Source organism: Calonectris borealis, chromosome 14 (assembly GCF_964195595.1).
Source record: "Calonectris borealis chromosome 14, bCalBor7.hap1.2, whole genome shotgun sequence".
NCBI lineage: Eukaryota > Metazoa > Chordata > Aves > Procellariiformes > Procellariidae > Calonectris > Calonectris borealis.
The window spans coordinates 21,150,954-21,175,255 of record NC_134325.1 but is presented as its reverse complement, the minus strand read 5'-3'; the positions used below and the strand labels follow the sequence as shown (position 1 = coordinate 21,175,255).

General features: G+C 46.5%; 1 protein-coding gene and 1 pseudogene across 4 annotated transcripts in view; one reads left to right on the top strand and one right to left on the bottom strand.

Moving 5' to 3' along the window:
• RMDN3 (regulator of microtubule dynamics 3) overlaps positions 1-17,429 on the top strand; it is a 43,683-nt gene extending 26,254 nt beyond the window's left edge. The window contains exons 7-13 of one of the 4 annotated variants that reach the window (XR_012675836.1): positions 3,208-3,283; positions 4,084-4,161; positions 6,447-6,545; positions 8,487-8,540; positions 10,959-11,039; positions 12,937-16,908; positions 17,128-17,429. Coding sequence is in view for 3 of the 4 variants with exons in the window: in XM_075163665.1 (XP_075019766.1) it covers positions 3,208-3,283; positions 4,084-4,161; positions 6,447-6,545; positions 8,487-8,540; positions 10,959-11,039; positions 12,937-12,990 (442 nt within the window). In the remaining variant the exon portion in view is untranslated. Of the gene's footprint in view, positions 1-3,207; positions 3,284-4,083; positions 4,162-6,446; positions 6,546-8,486; positions 8,541-10,384; positions 10,475-10,958; positions 11,040-12,936 lie in introns of those variants that run through there. The other 3 variants (XM_075163665.1, XM_075163667.1, XM_075163666.1) reach the window with 3 other exon arrangements.
• Positions 17,430-22,140: 4,711 nt separating this feature from the next.
• On the bottom strand, positions 22,141-23,673 carry LOC142088019 (cytochrome P450 1B1 pseudogene; annotated as a pseudogene).
• Positions 23,674-24,302: the final 629 nt, after the last annotated feature.

Sequence of the window (24,302 nt, the reverse complement as noted above, 5' to 3'; positions counted from 1 at the left end):
ATGAATAGCAAATGAAGCAGATTTTGATGTCAATAAAAGGAAAGAACTTCCATGCCTTCATGCTGTTGCCAGTGGTCAGACTTTCATGTTTGACTCATCTTCAGCAATATAAAACACGCTCTATTTCACTTCTGTCAGTTGGCTGCAAAATAGCTGCTTCTCCCCATTTCTTTCCCCTTCTCCTTTTATTCCCTTTTGCCTCACTGTTTCTTTTCAGTTTACTGAGTGTCTTATGCAGAAAGGAGCGCCTGCAGACTCAGCTAGCGAGTCTTTGAAACGGTTAAGAGATAAGAGGCGTATTTGGGTTGGCAAACCACCCTGGCCACGGCGCTGGAGGTGCTGGGCTGCGCAGAGCTGCGTATTTTGTGTTCAGAGGCCAAATGTCCTGCTTCCATGGGAGTCAGCCAGAGTGCAGCATCGAAAATGAGGTTTCGTCAAAGCTGCGTGTTCTGAGCTCGGGGATTTAAGCTGGAAGAACAGACGGTCTCTCATCTGGTAGTATCTGCTTCCAGAGAGTTTATTTTCTAATAAATGGGGAAATCCTTACTGAGCTGAGATTCCTATGGGAACTTGCAGTTTGACCAGTGTCAGCAGCTTAATGGGTAGTTCTGGTTAATAATTAGTCGAGCGATATCATAATACAAGGTTTCGGTAACTGCTGAGACATCGATCTGAACAGTGCTTCAGAGGTTACATATTGTTTACAGAAGATGAAAATCCCCTTCCCTAACTCATTATCTTTAATCTATCCTATTACTGCTAGTCAGTCCTCCTGCAACTCAGTAGTGCCTCTTGTGATGCTCATCCCGAGGCATTTCACAAAATGAACTAGAATAAATAGCTCCAACAGCCAAGCTCAACAAGAGAAGGGATAAAAGCAGAAAACCATGCTGGCGCTGCCGAGTGAGGAAGGGAAGTCGGGATCTGAAGACTCCCGGAGCCTAAAATCTCAGAACTGCAAAGCCTTGCATAGGAAAGTCACCAACAGGCTGGTGGCCCTGGACCTGGAGGCACAAGCTGAAAAGGAAGGTTCATGCAAAGGGCTGAGACCAGCAGAGCTGGGTTGGGTAGAGTCGTCTTTTCCTGGGATGCAGTGAAAAACCAGTTCAGGCATCTCTTACCAGGTTTTTGGGGGTGTTTTTTTTTGTTTATTTCATGACACAAAGATAGGACTACTTTTTAGTGCTTATTTTAGGTAACATTTCACCAGGCTGTTAAAAAATATCTGGTATTTATATTTCTTGACACCTGCATATTGTGCCACTTGATGTTTATATGATAGTTGGTGGAGGGACGAGATTGAACTAGCTTAGTGTCCCATCGGATTTATTGCTGCTTTGATGGGGCTCGTCAGGCTTTCCCTGGGGAAGGACGGGATAGCGTAAAGGGAGGTTATGCAGCATTTTAGTTTCCATGTTAAAAAGGCAGGGTGTTTCCCTGTTCTGTTGCAAAACCTTAAACTTGGCCTAATTGTATTTAATGCCTGCCCACATATTTGGGAGCCTAAACAATATGGTTATAGCAGCTATATTCTGACAAGTTCTTATACATTAGACAGGGCTACAGGCTACATGATTTATTGTATGGGAATATTTTTATCTTGTGATCTTAGAAAATAAGCCTTTTATTGGCTTGTATTTCTAAACCCTAGTCATGTTGTGGTTAGGGATATTTAGCACAGGCTGATGTTTGTTGTGAAACAAACGGGAGAAGATCATGAAAACACTTACTTCATCGTCTGCAAGTGACAGATCATGGCAGTGCAGCTGTGAACTTTTTCAACTGGGGGAAAAGGATTTTACCCAGTTAAGACATTGATCTGGTAATCTTTTCCATTATCATGAAAAATAAGAACTGAAATTAGAACTGAACCAGAGTTTTTTCACAAGAAAATTAACACGTTAAAGGAATGAGATTTAATGACAAAACTGTAAATATTCAGGAGACGCAACTTCTTTGTATTGTAACTTGCACATTGAAAATTTAGTTCAGGCAAGAGCAATGAGGTGTGAAATGTTTTGTGGTTTTTTTTCATGACACTGAAGAAAGTGTACTTGGAGAGTCAAAAGCCTTCTGACAAATTCCTGCACGAACATCTGTTGTGGTTAACCATCCCCAGGGATGCTTTGGGATATCGTGTGGCAAGATGAGACAGAGTATCCAGCAATACTGGGATGTGGATGTAGTAAAAAAAAGTCTCACGGGAGGTTTACTTGCATCTTTCTTCTTTTCAGCTTTATTTTTTGCAAGAACGAGACTTGTTGTTCATTTGTCCACCAGTTCCACCTAATATTTTTTGAGCCAAACTCAGAGAAGAGGGGGGAACCTCTTCCATTCCCACAGCTCTCACCCCGGCGGGATGGCAGAGGTCAAAGACAGAATCGGCGCGGCTGAAACTTCAATTCACATGTTCTGTTTCGCAGCGTGCCCTTGCACGCCTCTACGATTCGCTGTTTCTTGGGAAGCAATGCAGGGAGGGAGGGGGCTTGAACTGCTGTGGTGCGGGGAGGTGAGATGGGAGGGTGCGAATCCATGGGTAATTAACCTTCCTTAACTTTCACAGCTCATGGAATAACTGCTTTTGCTAGGTACTATGCTTCTCAGGGTCAAAATTTACGATCTCTTACTAGACAAAACTAAATGGCTTTGCACTTGCAACACTGAAAATGTGTTTTGTTTCCCAATTTTGGTGGCTGTGTTGGGCTGCAGCATATAGGTAGGTTTTCACAATTTTTTCCCTCTAAGTAGACAACCGCTATAGATTGGGTGTTGCGTATGGAAGACCACTGCGCGCCGTAGTTAACTAGAGCTTTTTGTAGTTCTGGCTCTCGCTGCAGTAGCGTTCAGTCTTCGTTGCTCTGTGTTTTGACACAGTTTTATTGCTGAGTGAAGAAATTCAGAGCATAGAAGTATGCTGCTCCTGCAGAAGGAAGGCTTTCCAGCCATCAGCACAATGAACTTTTGTGTCACGCCAAACCACTCCTGTTGACTTGCCAGCATCCTTAAAGCTAATACCACCTTCTGCACTGAATTTTTACTGCATATGTCTCTTCCCTGTAAAAGATGTACAGTATTCCTTGTTTTCCCCAGTAAGTTGTGAAGCTTTAATGCACTTCTGCATTAAATTCAGATCTTCCTTGTGAAGATATCAACAGAATGTAAACGTATATTTAAAACTGATTTCATGCAAATGTCTCCTCTATGTAGGTACGCTGTTCTTTGTGGGCAGTTATCGGAACATGAGAGTATTCAGAAGCGTATTCAAACCGGATATGTTTTTAAGGTAAGTAGAAATGACGTGCTGATTTTTCTGTAAGTATTGAACAATACTTACTTCTATAGCAGTAAGCTCCACCTCTTCTTAGGGAAGCGATAGGTCTCAGAGATGCTATGAGTGAGTGCTTTGGGCTGAGGAAAGTGATTTCAGCAACGTGTGATGAGGGTGGCTGGTCTGGCTCTGCACTTTTGCAGACTATAATCTCAGAAAAAAGAAGAAGAAAAGTCTTGCAAATAAAGTGTACGTATATGATGAGACTGAGAACTTGAAACATGAAATTACCGTGTGGTAATAAGGTACAGCACCAACTCTTCTTCAGTAACTGCCTGTGAGCATGCACCCAGAGGTGCAAAGCAGTTATTTTTCGAAGGGGATTTAATCTGCCTCAGGTTCCTGTATTTGCCTTTCATCCACAGTGGGGATGTTACAGGGTAAGAGGATGCACCTGGGACAGTTACTACAGAACAGGCCACGTATAATTATTACCTCATCGGCTATTGACATGACCAGTATGTTGGTTATGTCAAAGCTCTGAAAAGGTGGTAGGATAAAATGTGAAGGGCAGCTTCATTTTTTCGTATGTAGTAATTCTTGTCTCTGAGGCTGATAAAATGCTGGGTTTCTGCGTTCACTGAAACCATTTTAAGAAAATTTTGAATCTCTTTGTAGCTGTAATTTTATTGATTGCTGACACTTAAATTGTGGACTTCTTCCTTTTCTCTTTCCGCATTAGTTCATCTGCTCTTGTGGATATTGTATTTGCTTATAACAAAAGCATAATGTGTGTTGGTGATGATTTTCCGTAGGAACACATTGATAAAGCGATTGAACTGAAACCAGAGGATGCAAAGTCTTACTATCTTTTGGGCAGGTGGTGTTACCAGGTAAAATAGTTCATTACTACTTACTGCTGTTTTCTTCCTCCTTGGAATTTAATTCCCCGTTTGAATGAAAGATAGGTGGATTCAAACCGCCAGCCATAAGGACTGAGGACACTCTTTAGTTGCTGAACTCAGATATTGTATCAGAAAGTACAGGTGTGGAAATGTCTTAGTTGCTCGAGGAAGTAGTTTAGAAGTTGCACTTGCATGGGATCTAGAAACTCTTCATTTCAGTCCTGAAACAGTGCCGAGAAGAACGCTCCACTGACGAATACTATAAATGCATTGTACTCAGAAACCTCTTACGATGTAAAAGTTCATGTTCTTGTACATGTAGCACCTCAATGCTTTTATAAAAGCACTATTGAAACTATTGTCTGCCAGGACACAGTGTCATTCAGAATCTCTCAACTTTCCATCTAAGTTGTTCTCTTAACTGTAACTGAAAAGTCTTAGGCAGTTCATCTCCCTCTTGTCTGCCTCCTGTTAAACCTAAAATATATACCTTCATACTGGTGTTACCACTCGAAGCACTAGATTTTAAATGGTACAGGTTTTTAATAAGAGTTTATGTAAGGTCATAGCAAGAGAGGGACAACAGAAACACTGAGTTGGTCGTCAGGTCAAATCACAAATGGGCTGAGCCCATTTCCAGCGCGTTGCTCTGTGCTAACGATCAAAGGCCAGAAGAAGGTAGAGAAAGCTTAGTGGTATTGAAGACACACTGAAGTTTTTAAAAGCATGAAGAGTGTGGTTTTGTATTGCCGGTGTCATTTGCTCTTGCTGTTGTAATACTTTTGTCCCCGAATCAACAAAAGGCTTTAAAAGTACTTGGTGTACCTCTGTGCAATAGAGTAAAAGCTGCTGGGGTTTTTGCTGTTTTGTTTATTTATTGTCACTATTCTGCTCTTCATTTTTCCCCTGTTTTTTGTCTCCTTCCCAGAGGGAAGCTGTTTGCTAAAAGTGTTATTTCTGAACTGCTCTGAATTGGAGCTTTGAAGGGTTCGGGGCTCCAGACTTAGTTTTTCAGTCACTGCAGGCAGCATGGGAGGTGAAATGGCAAAGAATGGATTAGGAGAAGCACTAGCTGCAAAGTAGCTTACTGTTTGCCGTGCTTTACTCAGTAAAAACAAAGTACCTTCAATGCTTTAAGCACATATGGATGTGATCAAGGACATTTCAGGGCTGGCAGGAGCTTCTGCACACAGTATATCTGTATAATCTTTTGCATGTGTTTCCTCTGCCCTTGCTACACAAAGTATTGGAGGTATTAGAAGAAGTGTGCCGGCTGCTTTATATTTCTTGACAGGGAAGAGCTTGGAGTCAAATACCATAAATCAGATTTAGTGCCTATAAAAAGAAATAAGAGTTTGCAGTAACTACCTACTTTTCAGTTTATGCAATTTGAAAGTGCTTCGCTGCCGTCAAAAATGAAGTCACATTGCAGAGATTGTAGCTGAGATAATTGACACCGGTAATTACAGAGGAGCAGTTGAGCTAAACTAGTGGAAGCTCCTAGCTCTTTATTCTGTTGTGGACTTTCTACTTAGCTTTACTGCTCTTAGAGCTCCTGAAGCTATGAAACAAAACCAGATGTATGTAGAAATATGTTAGTGCTTCTGCTATTCTGCATTGTAAGAATTATACAGTATTAAAAAAAGATATTATCAGATGTTACAGTCCTATGCATCCTTTCCCCCCCTGAAATTTCAGGGTGTTTCTTACTAGAGAGAGAGGAGCTGGGAGCAGGAGAATAAGATTTCATGAAATAATTATAATAGCTACCTATTTCTCAAAATGTGAGTATCTGTTGGTGGGAAGGCTGTAGCCTGCCTCTCTCGAGGGGTCTTTGTATGGTGAGAACACGTTCTTGTACAAGATTTAAGCTGGGAGATGGGACGGCTCCATATGTGCATTTGCTCCGATGCATAGGTGGGAACTGCCAGGAGCTGGTGTGGTTGCAATAAAGCAGTCTGGGATTTTGGATCACCCACAGTGTTGCATGCCTATATTCAGTTGTAGAGACAGATCTTACTTTGAGCATTATGCATGTGGCAGCTGATGTATGGAACTGCAAAAGCTGACTCGGGACAAGGAAAAGCAAATCAGGTTCAATTCTGTGGCTGGACTTGGATACTCGTCCAGAATCTGCCAACACCACCAAGATCTTTGGCTTTCTCCTAGGTGCACGAGCCAGCTACAAGAAGCTGGATAATGCCTTGTCTGTGTACTTTTGCATATGCTGTGTCTCTGGTGGGTTTGACAGTTTCATCTTACTGTCTCTGCAGGTTTCCCACTTGGGATGGCTTGAAAAAAAGACTGCTTCTGCTCTGTTTGAAGCCCCTCCTACGGCCACTGTGCAGGACGCACTGCAAAACTTCTTACGGGTAATGAAATCTGATAAGCAAGGGAATCGCTAACCTGACAAATGCAATCACAAGTGTGGAATTGGAGTACTTGTATTCTGCTTAAACTCACCTCTCCCGAAGTGCTCCGTGATACCTCTCCGTTGACTAGAACCTGTGGGAGAAAAGCTGCTGAAAGCAAAAATTTTGGAGCCTCTGTTATAGAATACCCAGACAGAAGGAGGTGATTTTGAAGACATCAGAACTAGACCCAAAGTGTTCAGAATTGTTTTTAAGGGTTTTGGGTTTCCTTTTAAAAGCTGCATAGTGGAGTGATTCATTGCTTGATCCTAAATGCATATGGTCTGTACTCTTTCAGGGTCTGTAAGATCTGTTTGAGCTCATCCTCGGGAATGCTTGCGTAGATACGTTCTGTCATTGTAATTTCTCTCAGAATATTTTATTAAAAGGCTATCTGATTAGGCCGAACTTCTCCATTTCAAACTTTTGAAGACAACTACTTTAAGGTTTCAGGGGCACATTGCTTGCGTATTTCTAGAAATAAATTCTTAGGAGTACTTCCTACGTTGTAAGAATCCTACCCTCTGAATGGCTCTTGTTTCACACCCTGTCGATGAAAATGATTTTAAGACATGGCCTGAGTCGCATTTTTGAGCGTATAGCTCTTGTTGCAAGGGTCTGCACAAGATGAATGGGTTAGACTGTCTTTGGCTGTGCCTGTGAGAACTGCTCTTACGCGCTTCTGATGAAGTGTTACAGAAACAAATTGCCCTACCACTTCATAACTCTTAGGTTGGGCTAGCAGTTCTACAAAGTGTCAGGGAATATCGTACTTACTTCAATTTCTTATAATTTTGCCAAAATGTAGTTGTTTGAGAGGGAAGTTCATGATAGGTATCTGCCCTCGGCAATATACTTTTCAGCCAAAGCGGTTAAATCACTTCAGAGGTAAGTTTGAGGCAAAGTGTTTTGTTTCTTTTCATTAGAGAGAAAAATAACTTGTTGCTTTTACTGATAAGTTAGAGCAGCGCTGTGGTTTGAAACAGGAACTTGCATTTTTCTGAGGTTTAGCTTTGGTCAAATGTAGAGAGAATTTTAAAAGGACACAAAAGCATCCCTCTGGAAGCTAATTATCCCCTGAACAAGTGCACTTCCCGTATGCGCAGCAGAGTCCATTTCAGCTTTCAGCCACAGCTGGCATGCGTCAGGGGAATGGAAGTCTTCTGGGAAGTGGCAGCTCTGGGTTAGTCACAAGCTGAACTAGGTCTGAGGCCGGACAGCAGAACTAAGAGGAGGAACGTTGTCTGTGTTGTGCTCCCAGTGCTCCTCTGAGGTCTGGGCTCAGGCGTCTTGGTGGAGCACGTTGGGGAGTTTGAATGCAGGTGGGATATGGGTCAAGCCAAGGGTGCGTAATAGGAACGTACTGGAACAAAGTTGCTTGGGAGTGATGACTATAACTGAGAAGAATGGAAGAAGGCAGAGGGACGTGGGTAAGTAGGAAACTGGGAATTAGTAGCCGGGAAGGAGAAGATAAAAACTGGGGGAAGATTGCTGAGGTTTGGCACCAGCATATTTGGGAGGAGCCCGAGTGGATGAGACTGAATGGGCAAGGAGGTTAAAAATAGTGCACGCACATGTGCAGGAGGAGGTCGTCAAGCTGGTTCTGAGTCTCCCTTAGCTTCCGAGTGCTCGACTTCACCTCGCCGTTCTTCCACGACACTTATATTAGGTGAAAGTATGAATGTTGTGCATGGAGTCACAAGCACTTTATGAGAATCTGAGGACTTTACTGACCCAGCCAGGCAAGCCTATGAAAAATGCTTACCCTGATCTATGTATTTACAAAAGTAGGGTTTTTTTAAAGAGATGCAGTAAGCCTGATAGAGGCACTAACACTGTCCTTTGCATATCCTAATGTCTGCTTTCCACTGCCTGTCCCACCCTCCCCTCTGTTCTTTGTAGGTTGAGGAACTGAGCCCAGGATTTTCCAAAGCAGGAAGAGTATACATTGCCAAGGTAACCAGTCGCTTGTTGCTTTCTTTAGTTCAGTCGTATGCTTCTAGGATAAGAAATATTTGTATGAAGAAATTATCTTTGGCTGTAAAGTGCTAAGCACGTGTAAATTACTCCATGCAGAAGCAAGATTTTATAAGATGTTAAAATTTCTAAAAAAGGCCAAGTTGTCTAGTGCAGAGGCATTAAAATGCAGGGAGGATTTTGGCTTTGAGTCATCCAGTGGAGCATCCTTCTTGTTTTTTAACAGACCAAATTCTATATGAAGTGGCACTGGTAACTTGTAAGCCACAGGCTGGAGGTTTAATCCCACCACCACCGTGGATTTCTGTGGTGTACACAGAAAGAGAATCATGGGGAAAAGTAAAGGATAAAGTATGTCTCCGTTTTACTAATACAGGTGGGAGTCTTGAGCGATGATTAAATACACCATGAGTGCCTGGAGCTGGAGCTCCAAAGATCTTTTCGTTTGCATTGAGGGAATAATTGGTTTTGAACTCTTAAATGTTAAAATTGCTGCTTAATTCCTACAACCTCCAGTTGGAGTCTAGAAATATTTAAAGCCCAAATAGCTTTAGAAATATTAGCCAGAGTGAGTGTAGCAAAGAGTAGCTGTAGTCATTCTCTGTGAAATTCCTGAATTCCCAATGTCCCAAAGAATGTGAATTTTATCAGGGTAGCGTGCAAGTCGTGGGATCTGCTTGGTCTGGAGTACATTACTACTGGAACCTGGGTGCAGAATTTATTTCACAATAAGCATCTCGTTAAAGGAAAATGAAGGTGATAGTAGAGGAGAAAAGCCCAGCAAGGGGTGTAGTAGCCTTCACATCAGCTGCATTTTGTCCTCGATGTATTGCAGCTCACCGTGTGTATTTAGTCATGAGACTATAGGTAAAATGAGGTATGTATTTGTAAATCAGCTAGCCTTTTGGTTCTGGCTGCTTATCTACCGTGATGAATGTGCTCTTAATTGCCTCTGTCTCTGCTTGTAAATATAGCCAGCATTCATGGAAATTCAAAATCACCCTTAAATGTCTTGTATAGAGTAAAGAATTGGAAGACTTAGAAGTTATTTCTAGTGAAGTTGCAGCAGCAAATCCTTGCAAGTCTTAACCTGAATAGATTTTCAGAGTTGATGTAAAAATTTGGGTTTCATTGTGTGTAATCTACATGAACTGATACGTTTTTATTGGGCTAATAGTTCACCACATGTCTGGCAGAAGTGATTGAGCTTCAGAAATGCTCTGCAAACACAAATTAGCACAGAGGTTAATAGGACTACTTGTGTCTGTTTGATTTTGGTTTGGGTTTTTTTTTCCTAATCCCAGGCTCTGTCACTTTGGATCACATCCTTGATCCCAAAATTTAAAAAGTGTAATTGGTACATAATTATTTTGAAGCAGATAGTGCTCTGATGGGTCAAACTTCAAATTAAAAAAGAATTGTGTTTTATAGTCATCTTCTGACATTTTTGACTGATATGCAGGGACACAGAGTTTTTAAAGGCTTCAAGGATGTCCATGACTCCATCTCCAATTTTGAATTCACCAGATGCAGAAATTTGACAGTGCTCACAGCAGAACAGATAGTTCTCTTTCAGAACTATCCCACGACGCAGGAAAATCACCAAAATACACACATGCACATACCGTGCAGTGACATTTCAGAGTCTGAAGCAATAGCCCTGCAGGAGTTTAATTGTTGTCCTTATCCTGACTGAATGTTGGCTTTTCATGGCAATTACAACAATAATTAACTGCATTGCTGATGGTTTGGGTTTTTTTTAGCGACCGCTTCCTCTTACCGTGCTTATTTCATAGTCCCCAAATGCCTCCGTGACTCTCTAGGCACCAAAAACCTTCCTGTTACATAGAGGGATGACTGTTTCTCTGCTGTTGGAGAAGAGTTCCCGATGAAGAATATTTCACACCTATTGTGAGATCTGAGAGACCTGTAAATATTGGATGTTACAGTGCTTGCAGTTGAACCTCATTTTTATCAGGTTAGGGAATATTAGCTTCGTAAGATGATGTGCTCTCAGTGTAGAGGTTTTATGACAAAAACAGTGTGAGGAATAGTGGCTAAGAGGAAATTAAAACAGAGCTTCAAAAATGGTGAAAATCGCAGGGACACCTTAAAAACTCCAACCAAAAAACCAATCTCCTTGCCCAAAACAAACAAACCAAAACAAAACAAAAAAAGAAAGGAAATCTAGTATTCCATAACCTGATGGTGATTATAATGCTTTGTGAATGAAGGATACTGCAGGAAATGTCAGAAGCCTGAAACTATACAGTGCAAATGGTTAAGAGGTAGAAATAGCTCTTTTTATCAGTTGCCAGGGTTCATAACTGCTCAATTGCATTTGCTGGCTATTTTTTCCCATTTAACTCTTCTTATGTTGTCATTTTTTCTTCACAGTGTTACAGGGACCTGGGGAACAACGCTGCAGCTGCTCTCTGGATGAATCTTGCTTCAGAGCTGCCAGTTAATACAAAAGAGGTAGCAGTCTCAGTAAACACACATTGATGATGAGCAGAGATAAAATGGTTACAGAGATAAAATTGTTTCTAAAAGATGCTCCTGCTTGTAAGCCCAGGTTTTAAAGTATTTTGTTCCTTAGCGTGGACTCTTTTCTTCTCTTGGGACTTGTTATCCGAATACCTAAAGCAATTCAGCAAAATAATGAAAAATATTAAGAAGTTGAGAGTATGTCTGATACGGGCTTAGAAGTCCAGCACACCACCATGCAAATACTGTGCTACTTCCAGGGCTAGGTTATAGACACATTTGAATACCCCGCACGTGTTCAGCCCTGCAGCTCATAAACTGGAATATCTGCAGAGCTGCTGAGCAACTGCAGTACACTTCCCAGTACCCCATTTTTGGGGAAGGTTTATTCGTTTGGGCACTATCGTGCCTGGCCTGCTCAATTCAGATGGGGCCACTTAAGCTGAGTGGTTGTCCTAGGGCTGGAGCTCTGTATTACCTCTTCTAATTACCTGTGTAGCTTTGGAGGAGCAGCCGACGTTTAACTCTCTTGGGGCCAAGTTAGCTCCTAAGCTCCTCCAGGCTGGAGCTGATTGTGCTGAGCCATTGAGAAGTTTGTATGTAATGCCCAGCTTTTTTTTTTTTTTAATATCTAGGATATTTCAGCTCTTTTATTACTTTTAGGGAGTTTTGGAGAGCAGACTGTACTGCGTTTTAGAAACTGCCATGAGGCAGGGTTCCCCAGCTGGGAGCTCTTTTGCACTTCCCTTTTCCTTTGCACTTCTCCTGTTAAGCAGAACCTGTATAGAAGGTGCCCTCAAATTACTGCCAGTTAGAAACTGAATAAAAACACATCAACATTTAATATTGATCTGATGTTCTTTGCACTGTCATGAAACACGCAAGCGAAGTAATGTAAGCAAGGTCCTCCAGCTCTTACAGCTTCAGCCTCAGTCCAATGGAACAAACGTTCTGGGTGCAAGGCAGAATTACAGAAATACACAGCCACTCTCTTTTTAAGGCCATGAGTAGTCTTTAGGTTCTAGCAAAAGTATTGTGCTGAGATTCAAACCACAAGCATGCAAGAGATCTTGGCAAACCGTCTGGCAAGGAGCTGGCTTGCCTGTGCTACCACCTGCAGGGCCCCGTCCAGTATTGCAGAAACCGCTTGGCCACTGGCTGCTGCCAAATCTGGGGAAACCAGGGCATGGAGCAGAACTTACTCCCTTCTTGCAGAAGGAAATATCCTAGCTCTGCCTGATGAGGAGCTTCCTCACCATACTGGTGAGGAAATCTCTCTAGACAGAATTAGAATGGTATGTCTGATAAACAGAAAGAGGATTTTTTCCAAAAGAACAAGAAATATGTGTGTTGGAGGCATAAGAGTTCAATCAGAAAAGCATTGAGATTTTCAGGAAAGACCAGGAGAGAGCTACAGGCAGAAAAGTCCTGAACGGTTAATTCTCTCTCCTGCTCTGAAATTAAAAGTGGGAGTCGAGTAAGGAAGCCAATGCTTAAGTGGCTTTAAGTCTTTGCAAATCTTAGTTCTTATCATCAATCAAATAACTTCCATCATGTTGAGAAGGAAAAACAAAGGCATTTATCCAGACTATGAAAGTCAGTGAAGGAGCAGAGGTTTGAATTCTGCTGATCGGGTTGTCAGTTCTCGTCTCTCAAAAGGAAACATAAGAGAAACTCTTTTTGATACTTGGAAAACTTAAATAGTCTTCAAAGACAGTAGCGTCGAGAGGGAAGTACGGGGGAGGGGAAAAAAAGCATTAGGAGGAAGAATGTAGGGCTGGGGGTGTACTTAAAACCTGGTATGGGGTTGGAGAAGAAAAGGAAAATTCTCTTTTTTAATTGTTTCAATTAGGTCGTATATTTATCTGTTCTCTTATTGCATTTTCAGGATGCAGAAAGCGAGAGAGAACTTGAAGAGATGCGATCAGTCTGGGAAGAATAAATATATAAACGCTCATTCCACTTGATACTGCACAGACAGTAAAATTCCAGTTAAAGGGGTTTCATGATCCTGATAACTTTGATTGCACTTCATGGATAAGCCACAAGAGTTTACAGGGAAAAAACATGCAGCAGTCTCATCAGCACATCCAGGAAAAGATCGGATAAAATTTTGTATTATTTTCCTTCTTACAGCACTGCATATGTTTGACTTCAAAATTCCTAAAAAATCTCAAATTCCTAAAAACAAGGTGCGTGGGGGGTGTATAGGTAGAATTTGTGGTATAAAAGTATCTGTGATTATATATATATAACACAAGATATAGTGAGAGATATACTTTGTGATATAAAAATATATACACAAATATATACATACATATATATACACGTATATATTTCATATCACAGACTCTACCTATCTAACAGCCTGAACTTCAAGCCTGCTTGCTGGTGAGCGCTCTCAGGTGATTCCTGAGGAAGTCTTCAGCCAATATGTTTTTCAGATAAACTGTTTTCTCTTTTCCTTAATAGTATGTATTAAGTGAATCAGTTGAAATAACTGATTACTTGCCTTTCATAGATGTTTAGATGAGATAAAATTTCAAGGCGCTGTGCTCGGTGGTCAGTGTGCCGCTGATTTTTACCAGCGTGATGCACTGCAGGCAGCGGGATGTTCCCACTGCCCTCAGCCTGTTGATTCAAATGGGCACTGAAACTGTGACTTAAGAGAAGACAACTACAAAAAAAGAAGGCAACAATGACTTAAACTAAGTGAGTTGTCAGCCCTCTCTTCCTTGCTGTGAAAAAATTGGTGGTGGTGTCCAAAACACACTCTTGCTTGGTCCTTTCCAGCTATGCCTAAACTGGGGGGGAAACCAGCGCTGCTCATATAGTGAGTTATTACCAGGGGACCAGCGAGATTTCCTTCGCTATACAAACTTCATTTTTAAGAGGTGTATTGCTTTTGTCAGGGAAGTGAGTAATAAGATTTTAAACTTTAGGACTTCCTCCCAGTGATGTTACTCCCTTCACTCACATGAGATTGAAAACTTCTTATATCCCTCCAGACGACGCTGCTATGGTTTAGATGTAATAACTTAGTTTGAAAAGTGGTTATTTATCAATGAAACACTGGTTACAGGGACAGGAAAGTTCTGTGGCAGAGCTGATGCTCCCCTGTGGTGTTCTCCTGCCAGTTCTTCTTGACTCATTGGGCGACACCAAGGCGGTGACGCTGACAACTGACGCTTCCTCTGACGGCTTCTGGGTACCAAACAGAGAAAGTAAACTCTGCTGTACACTGACACAAATGGTGAACAAAAACTACGTTCAAAAACTTCCCCAAATATTTAGCGAGGGTTTCTTGACATCCCTTCAAATTTGAGCTGGCAGCTAACCGGACGCTTATTTTTTAACGTTTCTTACGTCTTGCCATGTTGTATAGTGCTTGTGAAGTGTGAAGTAAAAAAGTGCAAGAGTAACATATTTCTTAATCACCTTTTTAGTCCCTTGCACATGTGTATAAACTGATGGGTTTTTTACTTCGTGAAAATAACACTGAAGTGGAAATATGTAGCAAACTCAAGCTTAAAAGCCTCCCATTTTATAGATTTGGCACTTTTTAGCTTCCCCTCCCCCCAAATTAAACGCTCAAAAATTTTGGTGCTGAACTCATCTCATGAGATCCAGGCAAGTGTGCAATTAGCTTTATTTGCTTTAAACGATAAAAATCGATACTTATAAATGGAGAACCGAATCCTGCAGGCTAAAGTTGATCCCTGTGTTTTTGTGCAGAGCTCCCCTTGCGACGAGTGGGCACTTGATCTGTAATTGCGGGACATTTTTATACTTAATGTATGCTCTTTCAGTTCTTCAGTGGAATGATGAAGCTGCCTTTTTTACTTGGTGTGAATCTGTCTTGTTTTGAATATTCCCAGTGAGCGACCGCTTTCTTCTTCTAAACATGCAATCTTTAAATAATTGCACAAGTTTTTCAGCTGTTTTCTTTTTGGTTGTTTAAGCCAAGCTGGGAAATCCTCCACAGTGATATCCAAAAGATGATGATCAGCAACTTGATTCTTTCATGGAGGATTTTGCAGGGTTTTCTTCTGGAGAGAAATGGCGATAGCTCTGAAAACAGTGGTATAGTTAGCTGTACTTGCATTGCCTTTCCCTGCCAGCAAGTCCCAGAGTGATGTTAATCAGTAATGTTTGCTGTTCTCTGTGTTGCTTGAAGGTTGCTGCCTTCCAAAGTAAATGGTTTCAGCGTATGTCATAGGAAGAGTGCGAAAAGGAAATATTTACGCTACCGAGAGTCCCGAGCTTTACTTACTTGCAGACTCCTTCAAGCCTTCACCTGTTGTTTAACTTGTCAAAACATAAACTGTTCAGAGCAGTTTGGATTGTGTATTTTCTGGAGATAACTTTCACTCTCTGTTTCCACAGATTGAAGCTCTAAAGTCTGTTTCAAAACAGCAAGGGCTTGTAGGCTTGAGGAAAAAAAAGCCGATTTACTGTTCCTTTCATCTGCTGCTTGGGAGTCTCCGCGGGGTTAGGTTTGAGTGTTTCGTCGCATTTATCTTCGTTAAGTCTTTAAAAGGGGGGTGCATGAGGAAAGCATTTTGTTAGGTTGTTAATTGCCAAGGTGCCGTACGGGTTGGCAGCACCTCTCCAGACAAGCAGCCTCTGCTCGAAGTCCTCAGGGAAGAGTGCTGTAAAACACAGCTTTGGGGTACAGACTAAACAGCCTGGTCGGAAGCTGATACCAAAAATCTTGTTTTCCTTACGGATAGAAGCTGAAGTCATTTTCTTCTGGGGGGGAGAAGGCATTTGGTGCAGGCGTGTGGGGCGTATTGGGCTGTGACCAGAACCTTCTCTGTCTTTGAGTAAAAATTACCTGCTTCCCTGGAGGAAGAGGTGGTAATTAAATGATGGTAATTCTTCTCATTTGGTGTTCATTCTCAGATCATTTCACACGGGTGCAACCTTTCAACTCTCATTTATTCTGTTTCTGACCTTCGGTGAGTGCTTTAAGCTTTCTGTGCATTTGATTGACTGCTTCACTTTTGTGGTTTTTTAAAAATAGACTCCAGTTTTGACTTAAAAGAGCAGGCTCTGGCATTTCGCTCCCACGTATCCTTTGTGTGTGTGGTCTTGTCCCTTTCTTGGGGGATCTGAAGTTGAGAGGTCTGTTATTCTGGTTTTTGTACGGGAAAGATTTCCTCCGGCGGCACAGCGCCTGCCTGGAGAGCTGGGGTGGAGGTTTGTGTCTAGCATGTTATTTTTTCTCGTCTGCTGGAACCTAATTAATGTGTCTCTAAGACGACGATGAAAGGCGGTGACAGAACTCGCAGATCCTTTCAAGTGCAGATAAAAGCGGTATTTTGCTGTTTTCAGTCTGATCTCCAGGAAGTTCTGACATAACGATCAAAAGAACCTTTTTCGTTTTGGTTTTCCCTTTTCCTGGCTTGTTGTGAATAAGAAGAATGTGACTAATTAACATAATTTAATTCTGATAGCATAGCTTGCAGGTTGATGTGGAGATAAGGCAAGGCTGTGTAACTAAAACACTTCCCAATCGACAATGCTTGGGGTTTATTTTTTTCCGTCAGCAATAAAATGTGCAGTCTCCTGTTAGGCTCTTGCTATGCCGCGTGCTGGGGAGGGGAAGCCGTTCCCCCTGTTTGCAAGGGGAGGATGCACTTCAGTAGCTTTCAGACAACGTGGAAATGGAGCCTTTTCAAAATGTGCACATACGTTGCAGACTAATCCCAGAGCACAATGGGAATTTCTTGAAAACGCCTGCACTGTATACGTTCCAGGACCACAACACAAGAAATTAATTTGCCTGGTACAGTTTTGGTAGAGAGGCTCTCTGTCCTGTTCCCAGCCAGATCAGTTCTTCTGGACTTATCCCAAGGTGAGAGAGAATAATTTGCTGGAGCTACTCTTGTCTTAATTTTAAAACTTACCTACCTGTGGGTAAATTATGATACTAAAGAATAACTGAAGCTGTTTAACTAGTTTATCCTCACTATGCTGTTCTGTGTGAAATAAAGTATTTATAAATAAGGAGAAGGGGATCCTGCTTAAAGTTACCTGTGTTGCTCTCTTGCTTTTTATGCCAATACATATATAGGTGAAGAAACCCGACAGCCAGGCGGAGGTCTTCTACATAACATCATTGTACTGGTACGCATGGTGGCTGTGCCAAATGCAATAGGAAATTATGGGAAAGTAAGGTACAACATTAGTGTTTATATATCACTGTTTTTATATATATATATGATTTGGGTTGTACCTGTAGCAGATTTTGTATGTCAATACAACCACTACTGCTTATGTTTTTAAAATGCACCAAAGTAATACAGCCACACTTTGTGGCAAACGATGTACCCCAAGTGAAGTTGTTTTTAAATAAAGGTGGCTAATCAGTTGTGACCCGGTGCGAGTATTCTGCGCTCAACCTCCATGATCCTGAAGGCCATCTTCAGCTTCCCCAGGTCAAAAACCAGAAACAAGGGGCTGGCAGGCTGTGTTTAGTGTTGGTTCTGGGTGGTTTAGACTGCCTGATTTGTAGCTCATTTTACTTCAAATTACTTTGCAGAGAGTCAGTGATAACACAGCCTGTGCTTCAGTGTTCCTCAAAATCCGCTTAGTTCGGGAGTCCAAATACAATAGTCGTACCAAGGAATAAGTAAAGTGGGAAACGAGGTTTAGGCTACCTAACGGCACAGGTGGGAGTAATCTCGGTTGTGTTAAGTTACTTGCATATAGCGCATTGCAGACCTAACGTCCCCATCCTTAGGAGAAGGACATGGGAGTCGCCAGCAATCGCAAGCATGAAGAAGTCCTCTCTCGGGAGGAGGCCTGAGCACCACCGAGCATCACTTAGGCAGCTTTGTCTTTCCCTGGTGCAGAATTAGGGCTGTCTTCAGTGTGCAGCTCCTCTGTAATCTCTTTCCTTTTATTTCCTCCTCAAGGTGAATTGTAGCATCCTCTAGTGCCCCGGGTCATCTTACAGAGAATTTTCATTTGCCTAAGACAAGGAGCCGGAGCCGATCCAAGGGGCATCCTGCCAAGGTCTGCTGCTTTGGAGGGAAGAGGACCCCAGAAAGAAGCAGAAAACGGGGTTGTGCAGAATGCGACCTGTGGCACAGGCAAGTCTTTGCCTTAGCCAGCGGTGTGACGCACTGAGGACACCGAGGCAGGGATGGATGTGTAGGTAGCCTGTCATTCGGTGTAAATCTCTGGCTCTTGGACCATCACAAGTTTCTGAATGACTTTAAAAAGTGACATTTTGCAATACTTGAGTGTTAACTTAGCGGTGGAGGGAGTGGTGGCTTAGAGCACCATTGGGAAAATGGTTTTAAGCGACTTGGACATCTCAGAGAGGAGGTCAGCATTGACCCCGTGGCTTGGGACAGGGTAGCCTGTTCAGAAAGAGGGACTTGAAAGCAGACAAATTCAGTTATGTAGTTGGTTTCCAATAAAAAGCATACCAGAGCTGTGACCACCTCTCCCATGTGCTGGGAAACTTCTGACTCAGTATTGGAATAGAAATGTCAACATCGCTTCCTCCTAGGAACGGGACAGTCATTCTGACTCCCACCCCGGCTTATTTCTGCTAAACCCAGATTCCTTTGGTTCAATGACACTTGTAATTCCTTGGAAATTCCCTGGCAAAATCTGAGCTGCACAGACCCTGCTTGATGTGAGAGACAACCTGAAGTCGGAGGATTGCAAGCAATAGGCTTGCTGTCTTGTTTCAATTTACATAAGTTGACTTGGCTAATATTTGAGTATTGTATGCAAAGCACATGGTAAAATCAGAGAAAAAGCTGACCTTAGGGAAATGTTTTCACTGTGAAGGGAAATTGAGGTTAAAATTGGGGAGGAAAGAGAGGGGGGAATAAGGTTGAACACAGTTGCAGCTTGCTATAGACCTGCCGTGCTTCTGGTTTTGCACATGCAGGCAGCCACAGCTGCATCAGGCACGACAACATGATCTCAGTAATTTCAGTAGCCAGAGGTTTAGTTCTCTTCATAAGATGTATTTAATTTTTGCTTTTTCAGAAGTAAAAATCTGAGAAGGGCTCAAGACCCTGAAGGCAGACAAGATACTACGGGATTGTCCTCTGGCTCTGGAGAGTCCCATAAGTGTATCCCATAACAAAAATCAGCTTCTTATTTACTGGCCTAATGTCTGCTTGACTGCAGTGAAGAGGTTAAAGGCCTTTTGGATCAGGTTTTAATAATTAAGTTGTTTAGGAAAAGCAGAAGAGGATCTGAGATTTGTGTAGGCTCCCTGTGCTGGGTTGCTCACATACCTGCAGTGAATTGTTTTGAAGGCAAATTAATGATGGACTGACTGCTTTTCTTCTCGGTAGAAGGCTCAGGTCGCAGCCAGGTCTCTTGTGTGTCTTGTGCTTAACGACAGAGAGCATATTCCAGCATTTCGGTGGCTCAGAAGCTGCGGTGGGAGCGGCGCAGTACCTGCCTGCCAGCAAAGGCGGCCGTCACTGCGGATGAGGAGCGGGAATGAGTTTGGGCACAGGGGACTGTAAATACACAGCGCGTTTCCCAGCATCCCGCTTCCACATTGAAAAAAAAAAAATCATATTTCCTGGCAGCGCCTCTCCTTAAACATGAGAAATGAGGTGGTCAAAGTATTGCCAAATCATTCAAGTAAGTGCTGGAAGCAGATTCCTCCCCCCGCCGTGGAAAGAAGAGCTGCGGTCGTACGCTTTGCACGCCACGCCGCGACCTCCTGCGCGGCAGCAAACGCGTCCACCTAAACTTCCACAATTTGGGCTCGAAGAGCCCCAGCTGTAAGTGCCTGATGGGAAGGGTAGGGGGGGAGCTGGAGCTGCAGAGGCACCCCGGCCGGGGCAGCACGGCTTGGGAAGCGGGGCGGGATGCTCCCGCGCCGTTGGAACCGTGCTGCGCGCCGGGCAGGCGGCACCAGGGGCTCTGCCGTAGCGCGGGGCGAAGCGTGGAAGAGCGTCACGGTGCTCTTCGTTCAGCCCAGCACCCCTTCCTCCTCCTCGGCCTTCGCTCTCTAAAGAGTCCAGGCATGTCTGGTGTTCATGAGCGGGGGTGGCCTGCGCGTGGCGTTTCTGTGTCGGGCGCCGTGTCGGCTGCAGGCGTGTAGAGAATAATACATAAAATAAGGTTGAATAAATAACCAGCCTGCAGTCCCGGGCGGGAAGGCTGGCCGCTGGTCAAGGAGCGCGGGAGCCTGCAGTGTCGGCATCTCCAGCGGGTGTCGGGCAGAGGGTCTCCAGCTGGACCATAAAAGCTGGAGATGACCGTCGGTGGCAAAACTCCGAGCGGGCAGTAAATGATGCTGAGATAACCGCTGGTTTCTGTCTTACGACATCTCGAGGGATGTTTTCAGAGACGTGTGTCTAAAGAGGAGGAGAAAACTTGCACTTGCTTTCAAACCTTGGCACCGTGGAGCTGTTGCTGACCGCTGCCTCGTTCATGCTCGGCGATTTTAACAGCCCGGGGGGCAGCCGTGGGCAGGGTGTGCCCAGGGGACACCGCGGTGGCACTGGGAACCCCCCGGCCCTGGTGCTCAGCAGCGCACGACCAGGACTTGATTTCTGTGCTAGACGTTGAAGGCGTTTCAGATCCTACTCGTGCTGCTCATGTGGTGGGTGAGGATTTATGTCGTGCGTTTGCACCATTAGTAACGCAAGAGGAGCTGGCGAGTGGGTATTAAAATACGCCGTAGTGCAGAACGTTACTGGGACGGTATTTCAAGGGGTCAAATGAAATGAAGTCAAGAGGTGAAAGGCAGCTGCGACCAGAACAACTGACTCTTGGGCGCTGCGGGAAATCCCAACGTGATTTCTAGGACCAGCGTTTTCCTGATGAGAGCAAACACCAGCACAGGCAGGTAGAAAATTGTTTCTCCCACCTTCTTCCCCCACCCCAAATACATAAATCCAGCCTTACTGATTGGTAAAGCCTCTGAAGGAGATAAATTGGCTATTAGTAAATTACTGTAATTAGGAGGGGATTTGCACCATCCTCTGAAGCTCCTCGGGGTGGCCACAGGCTGGTGGCACTGAGGTAAGCACGGTCTTAGCTTGTGTGGCTGCTTCTGTTCTCCCTTTTGGGGACCATGTAAAGCTGAAGACACCCTGATATATCTCTATATAAAACCAACTCTGTTAGCTTCGGTCGGACCTTAAACAAGTTGCTAAGGTTTATCTGCTTTAGCAACTCGACGATGCGGCACGGCCGTGCGACCGCCTCGGTGGGGTGCAAGGCGGTAGCGGCCCCCGGGCAGGGACTGATTTACTTCACGCATGAGGGACCTGTGCCCAAGAAAAGAGAATTTCCTTAGAGGTGCAGGTCATTCAGGAGCTGAATTTGGGGGGAAGAGGTTGATTTTGGAGATGGGCCGTGTCCCCTTTCAGCAAAGCGGCTCAGTGCGCACCGTCAGACTGCTTTTGGGTGCCCGAAGCCTCTTTCCGCTTCAAGCAGAGGCTCGCAGAGGAGAAAAGCCGTCCCCGGGGTTGCTCTGTCCCCGGGGAGGTGTCCCTGCACCCCACGCCACAAACCACCAGTGGGGTCTGGGGGGAAGGGAGGTGAGAAAGCCCCCCAAAACCTTCCCGAACCTCCTTCCACACCCAAACTGGAGTAGGGAGACTTGTTATGGCTTCAAACTGACTGGGCCATCCTCCCACGCCCCGGCAACCGGTCCTTAAACGCTTCTGAAGCTCCATCAGCAAGAACCCCCCAGCCTCCCGCGTGGCTTTCCATGGCGTTGGGAAGTGCATCCCCCCCAAAATATCCTCATCCTGCCTTGTGCTACGATAGATGAAGCAAATCGCTCCTTGCTACACCCTGGGGCGAAGGGGGGTCTGGTCCTTGCAGGGGGGTCCTGGGGGGGAGGTGGGTTTTGGGGTGGGAGAGCTCAGGGGGATGCAGGACGGGGGCTTGGGCACAAATGATGCTTCCAGCCACCACCCCCCACAGAAACCAAGCGGAGCCAGGTCCCGTGTCAAAGGCATTTATTGCGGCGGGGACTGGCTGGGATGCGCCGCGGCAAGACTCGCCTGCAGTCCCCCACACCCCGGCACTGCCCGCTCCAAACCAGGGGGGTGCAGCACAGGTGGGACCCACCACCCACCCCAGCTCAGGGCTGGATGAGCGCGGGGTGCCTCTGACGCACGGTGACGGTGAAGGGCCGCGGCTTCAGCGCCAGCCCGTGGACGCAGTCCATGGTGAGGCGCTCCGCCGGGTTGGCGTGGAAGGAGCACTGGTGGAGGAGGATGGCGGCGAAGAGGAAGAGCTGGAGCTTGGAGAGCTGGTCGCCGATGCAGCGCCGCTGGCCGGCCGAGAAGATCATGACGCTGCCGGCCCGGTCGCGGTCCAGGCGCTGCTGCGCGTCCAAGAAGCGTGTGGGGTCGAAGCGTTGTGGATCGAGCCACTTGCCGCAGTCATGGTTGACCGACCACTGGTTGATGAAGACCACGGTGCCCTTGGGGATGTGGAAGCCCTCGAGCTCCACGTCATCCGTGGTAGCGTGCGGGATGGTGATGGGCACGAAGCTGCTGTAGCGCAGCGTCTCATAGATGAAGGCCTCCAGGAGGGGCAGGTGGGGCCGGTCCTCGGCCGTGGGCAACCGGCAGCGTCCCACCACCCGGTCCAGCTCGGCCTGGAGGTCCCGCTGGAGCTGCGGGTGCTTCAGCAGCAGCAGGAGGACCCACGAGAGCGCCGTGGACGTGGTGTCCTGCCCCGCGCCGAAGATGTCGGTCATGGCGCCGTCCACGTCCTCGGGTCCCAGCCCCTCGGGGGGCCTGTCGCCGCACTCCACGGCAGCGATCATGACGTCGCTGACGTCACGGAGGGCGTGCGGGTCGAAGGTCTGGCGGTGCTGCGCCACCTTGGTGCGCACGAAGCTGTGCAGCTCCTGGTTGAGGGCTTGGAAGTCGCGGAAGACGCGGCGCACGGGGTTGGGGAAGCGCAGGAGCCAGGGCAGCACGTCCACCACGCTGCCCGCCCCCACCGTCTGCCCGAAGCGGTCGTTACGGCCCAGCAGCGCCGTGAACTCGCCGTCAGCGTGGCCGTAGCGGCGGCCAAAGCAGAGGGCGCAGAGGACGTTGGCGTTGGCCACCACCAAGAGCGGGGAGGGCTCGAAGTAGGCGCCGCCCCGGCTGCGCCGCAGGAAGAGCCGGACGAGGTCCCCCGCCTCGGCCGCCACGTGCCGCTCCACCTCGGCCGCCGTTGAGCGGGCGCGCAGGGCGGCGTGGGCCAGGCGCCGGCGAGCCCTCCACCGGGGCGAGCAGGACCCGAAAGCCACGCTGCGCCCCCCGGACACCAGCTCGAAGGACGGGAAATCGGGGCGGCCGGCGAAACGGGCGCCCAAGCCCACCAGCGCCCGCCGGATGACCGCCTCGCCGTTGAGCACCACCACCCGCCGGCGACCCAGCCGCAGCTGGAAGACGGCGCCGTAGCGGCGCGCCATCCGCCCGAAAGCCAGGTGGGGCAGGCGGCCCAGCTGCAGCACGTTGCCCACCAACGGCCAAGGGAAGGGTCCCGGGGGGCTCCGGCTGCCCGACAGCCCCCGCCGGGCCCCGGCCAGCACCAGGAGGGCGCAGAGCAGCGCCAGCAGCGCCGCCAGCGCCGGTCCCGCGGCCGCCCCGTCGGGGCTCCCCGCCGCGCTCATGGCCGCGGCCGCTCTGCCCGGGGGCCGCTGCTCGGGGCCGCTTTATAGCCGCCTCCGAGGGGGACGAGCCTCTCCCCTCCCCTGGAGCGGCCCCGGCCACCCCCAGCTCCGGCGGGGGCCGGGCAGAGCCCGCCCGGTGCTGCGGGGGGGAGCGGTCCCGGCGGGGCGCGGGCGGCCGGGCAGAGCCGCGGGGGGTGCGGGGCGGGAAGGGGAGCGGCGGCGAGGAAACGGGGGGGTGTTCGGAAAAGGGGGGTGTGCTGGGCTTTCCGCCCGGCTGCCAGCTCCGCTGGGGAGATGTGGAGAGGTAATCGGCTGCCAGAATTTATCGGGGGGTGGAATTTGTATAATGACCTATTCCCCCCCAAAAAATAGCCCTGCCGCCCTCCCAAAACCTGCGCGGGGCCATGGAGCGGGGGATGCTCACTGTCCGTCTCCCCAGCAAGCTCTTTCCCCTCTTTTTCCTTTTCCCCACTCAGGGCTGCAGAGGGCCCCTCGGCACTTGCGGTTTTTCAGCGCCTGGCCCCACGCTGCGGCTTTTCGGTGGAATTCGGGCTCCGGGCGGGATTTTGCGAATCTGGCGCTGGATCTCGACCGATCCTGACCGGCCCGTGGTCCTGAACGCTGCCTCG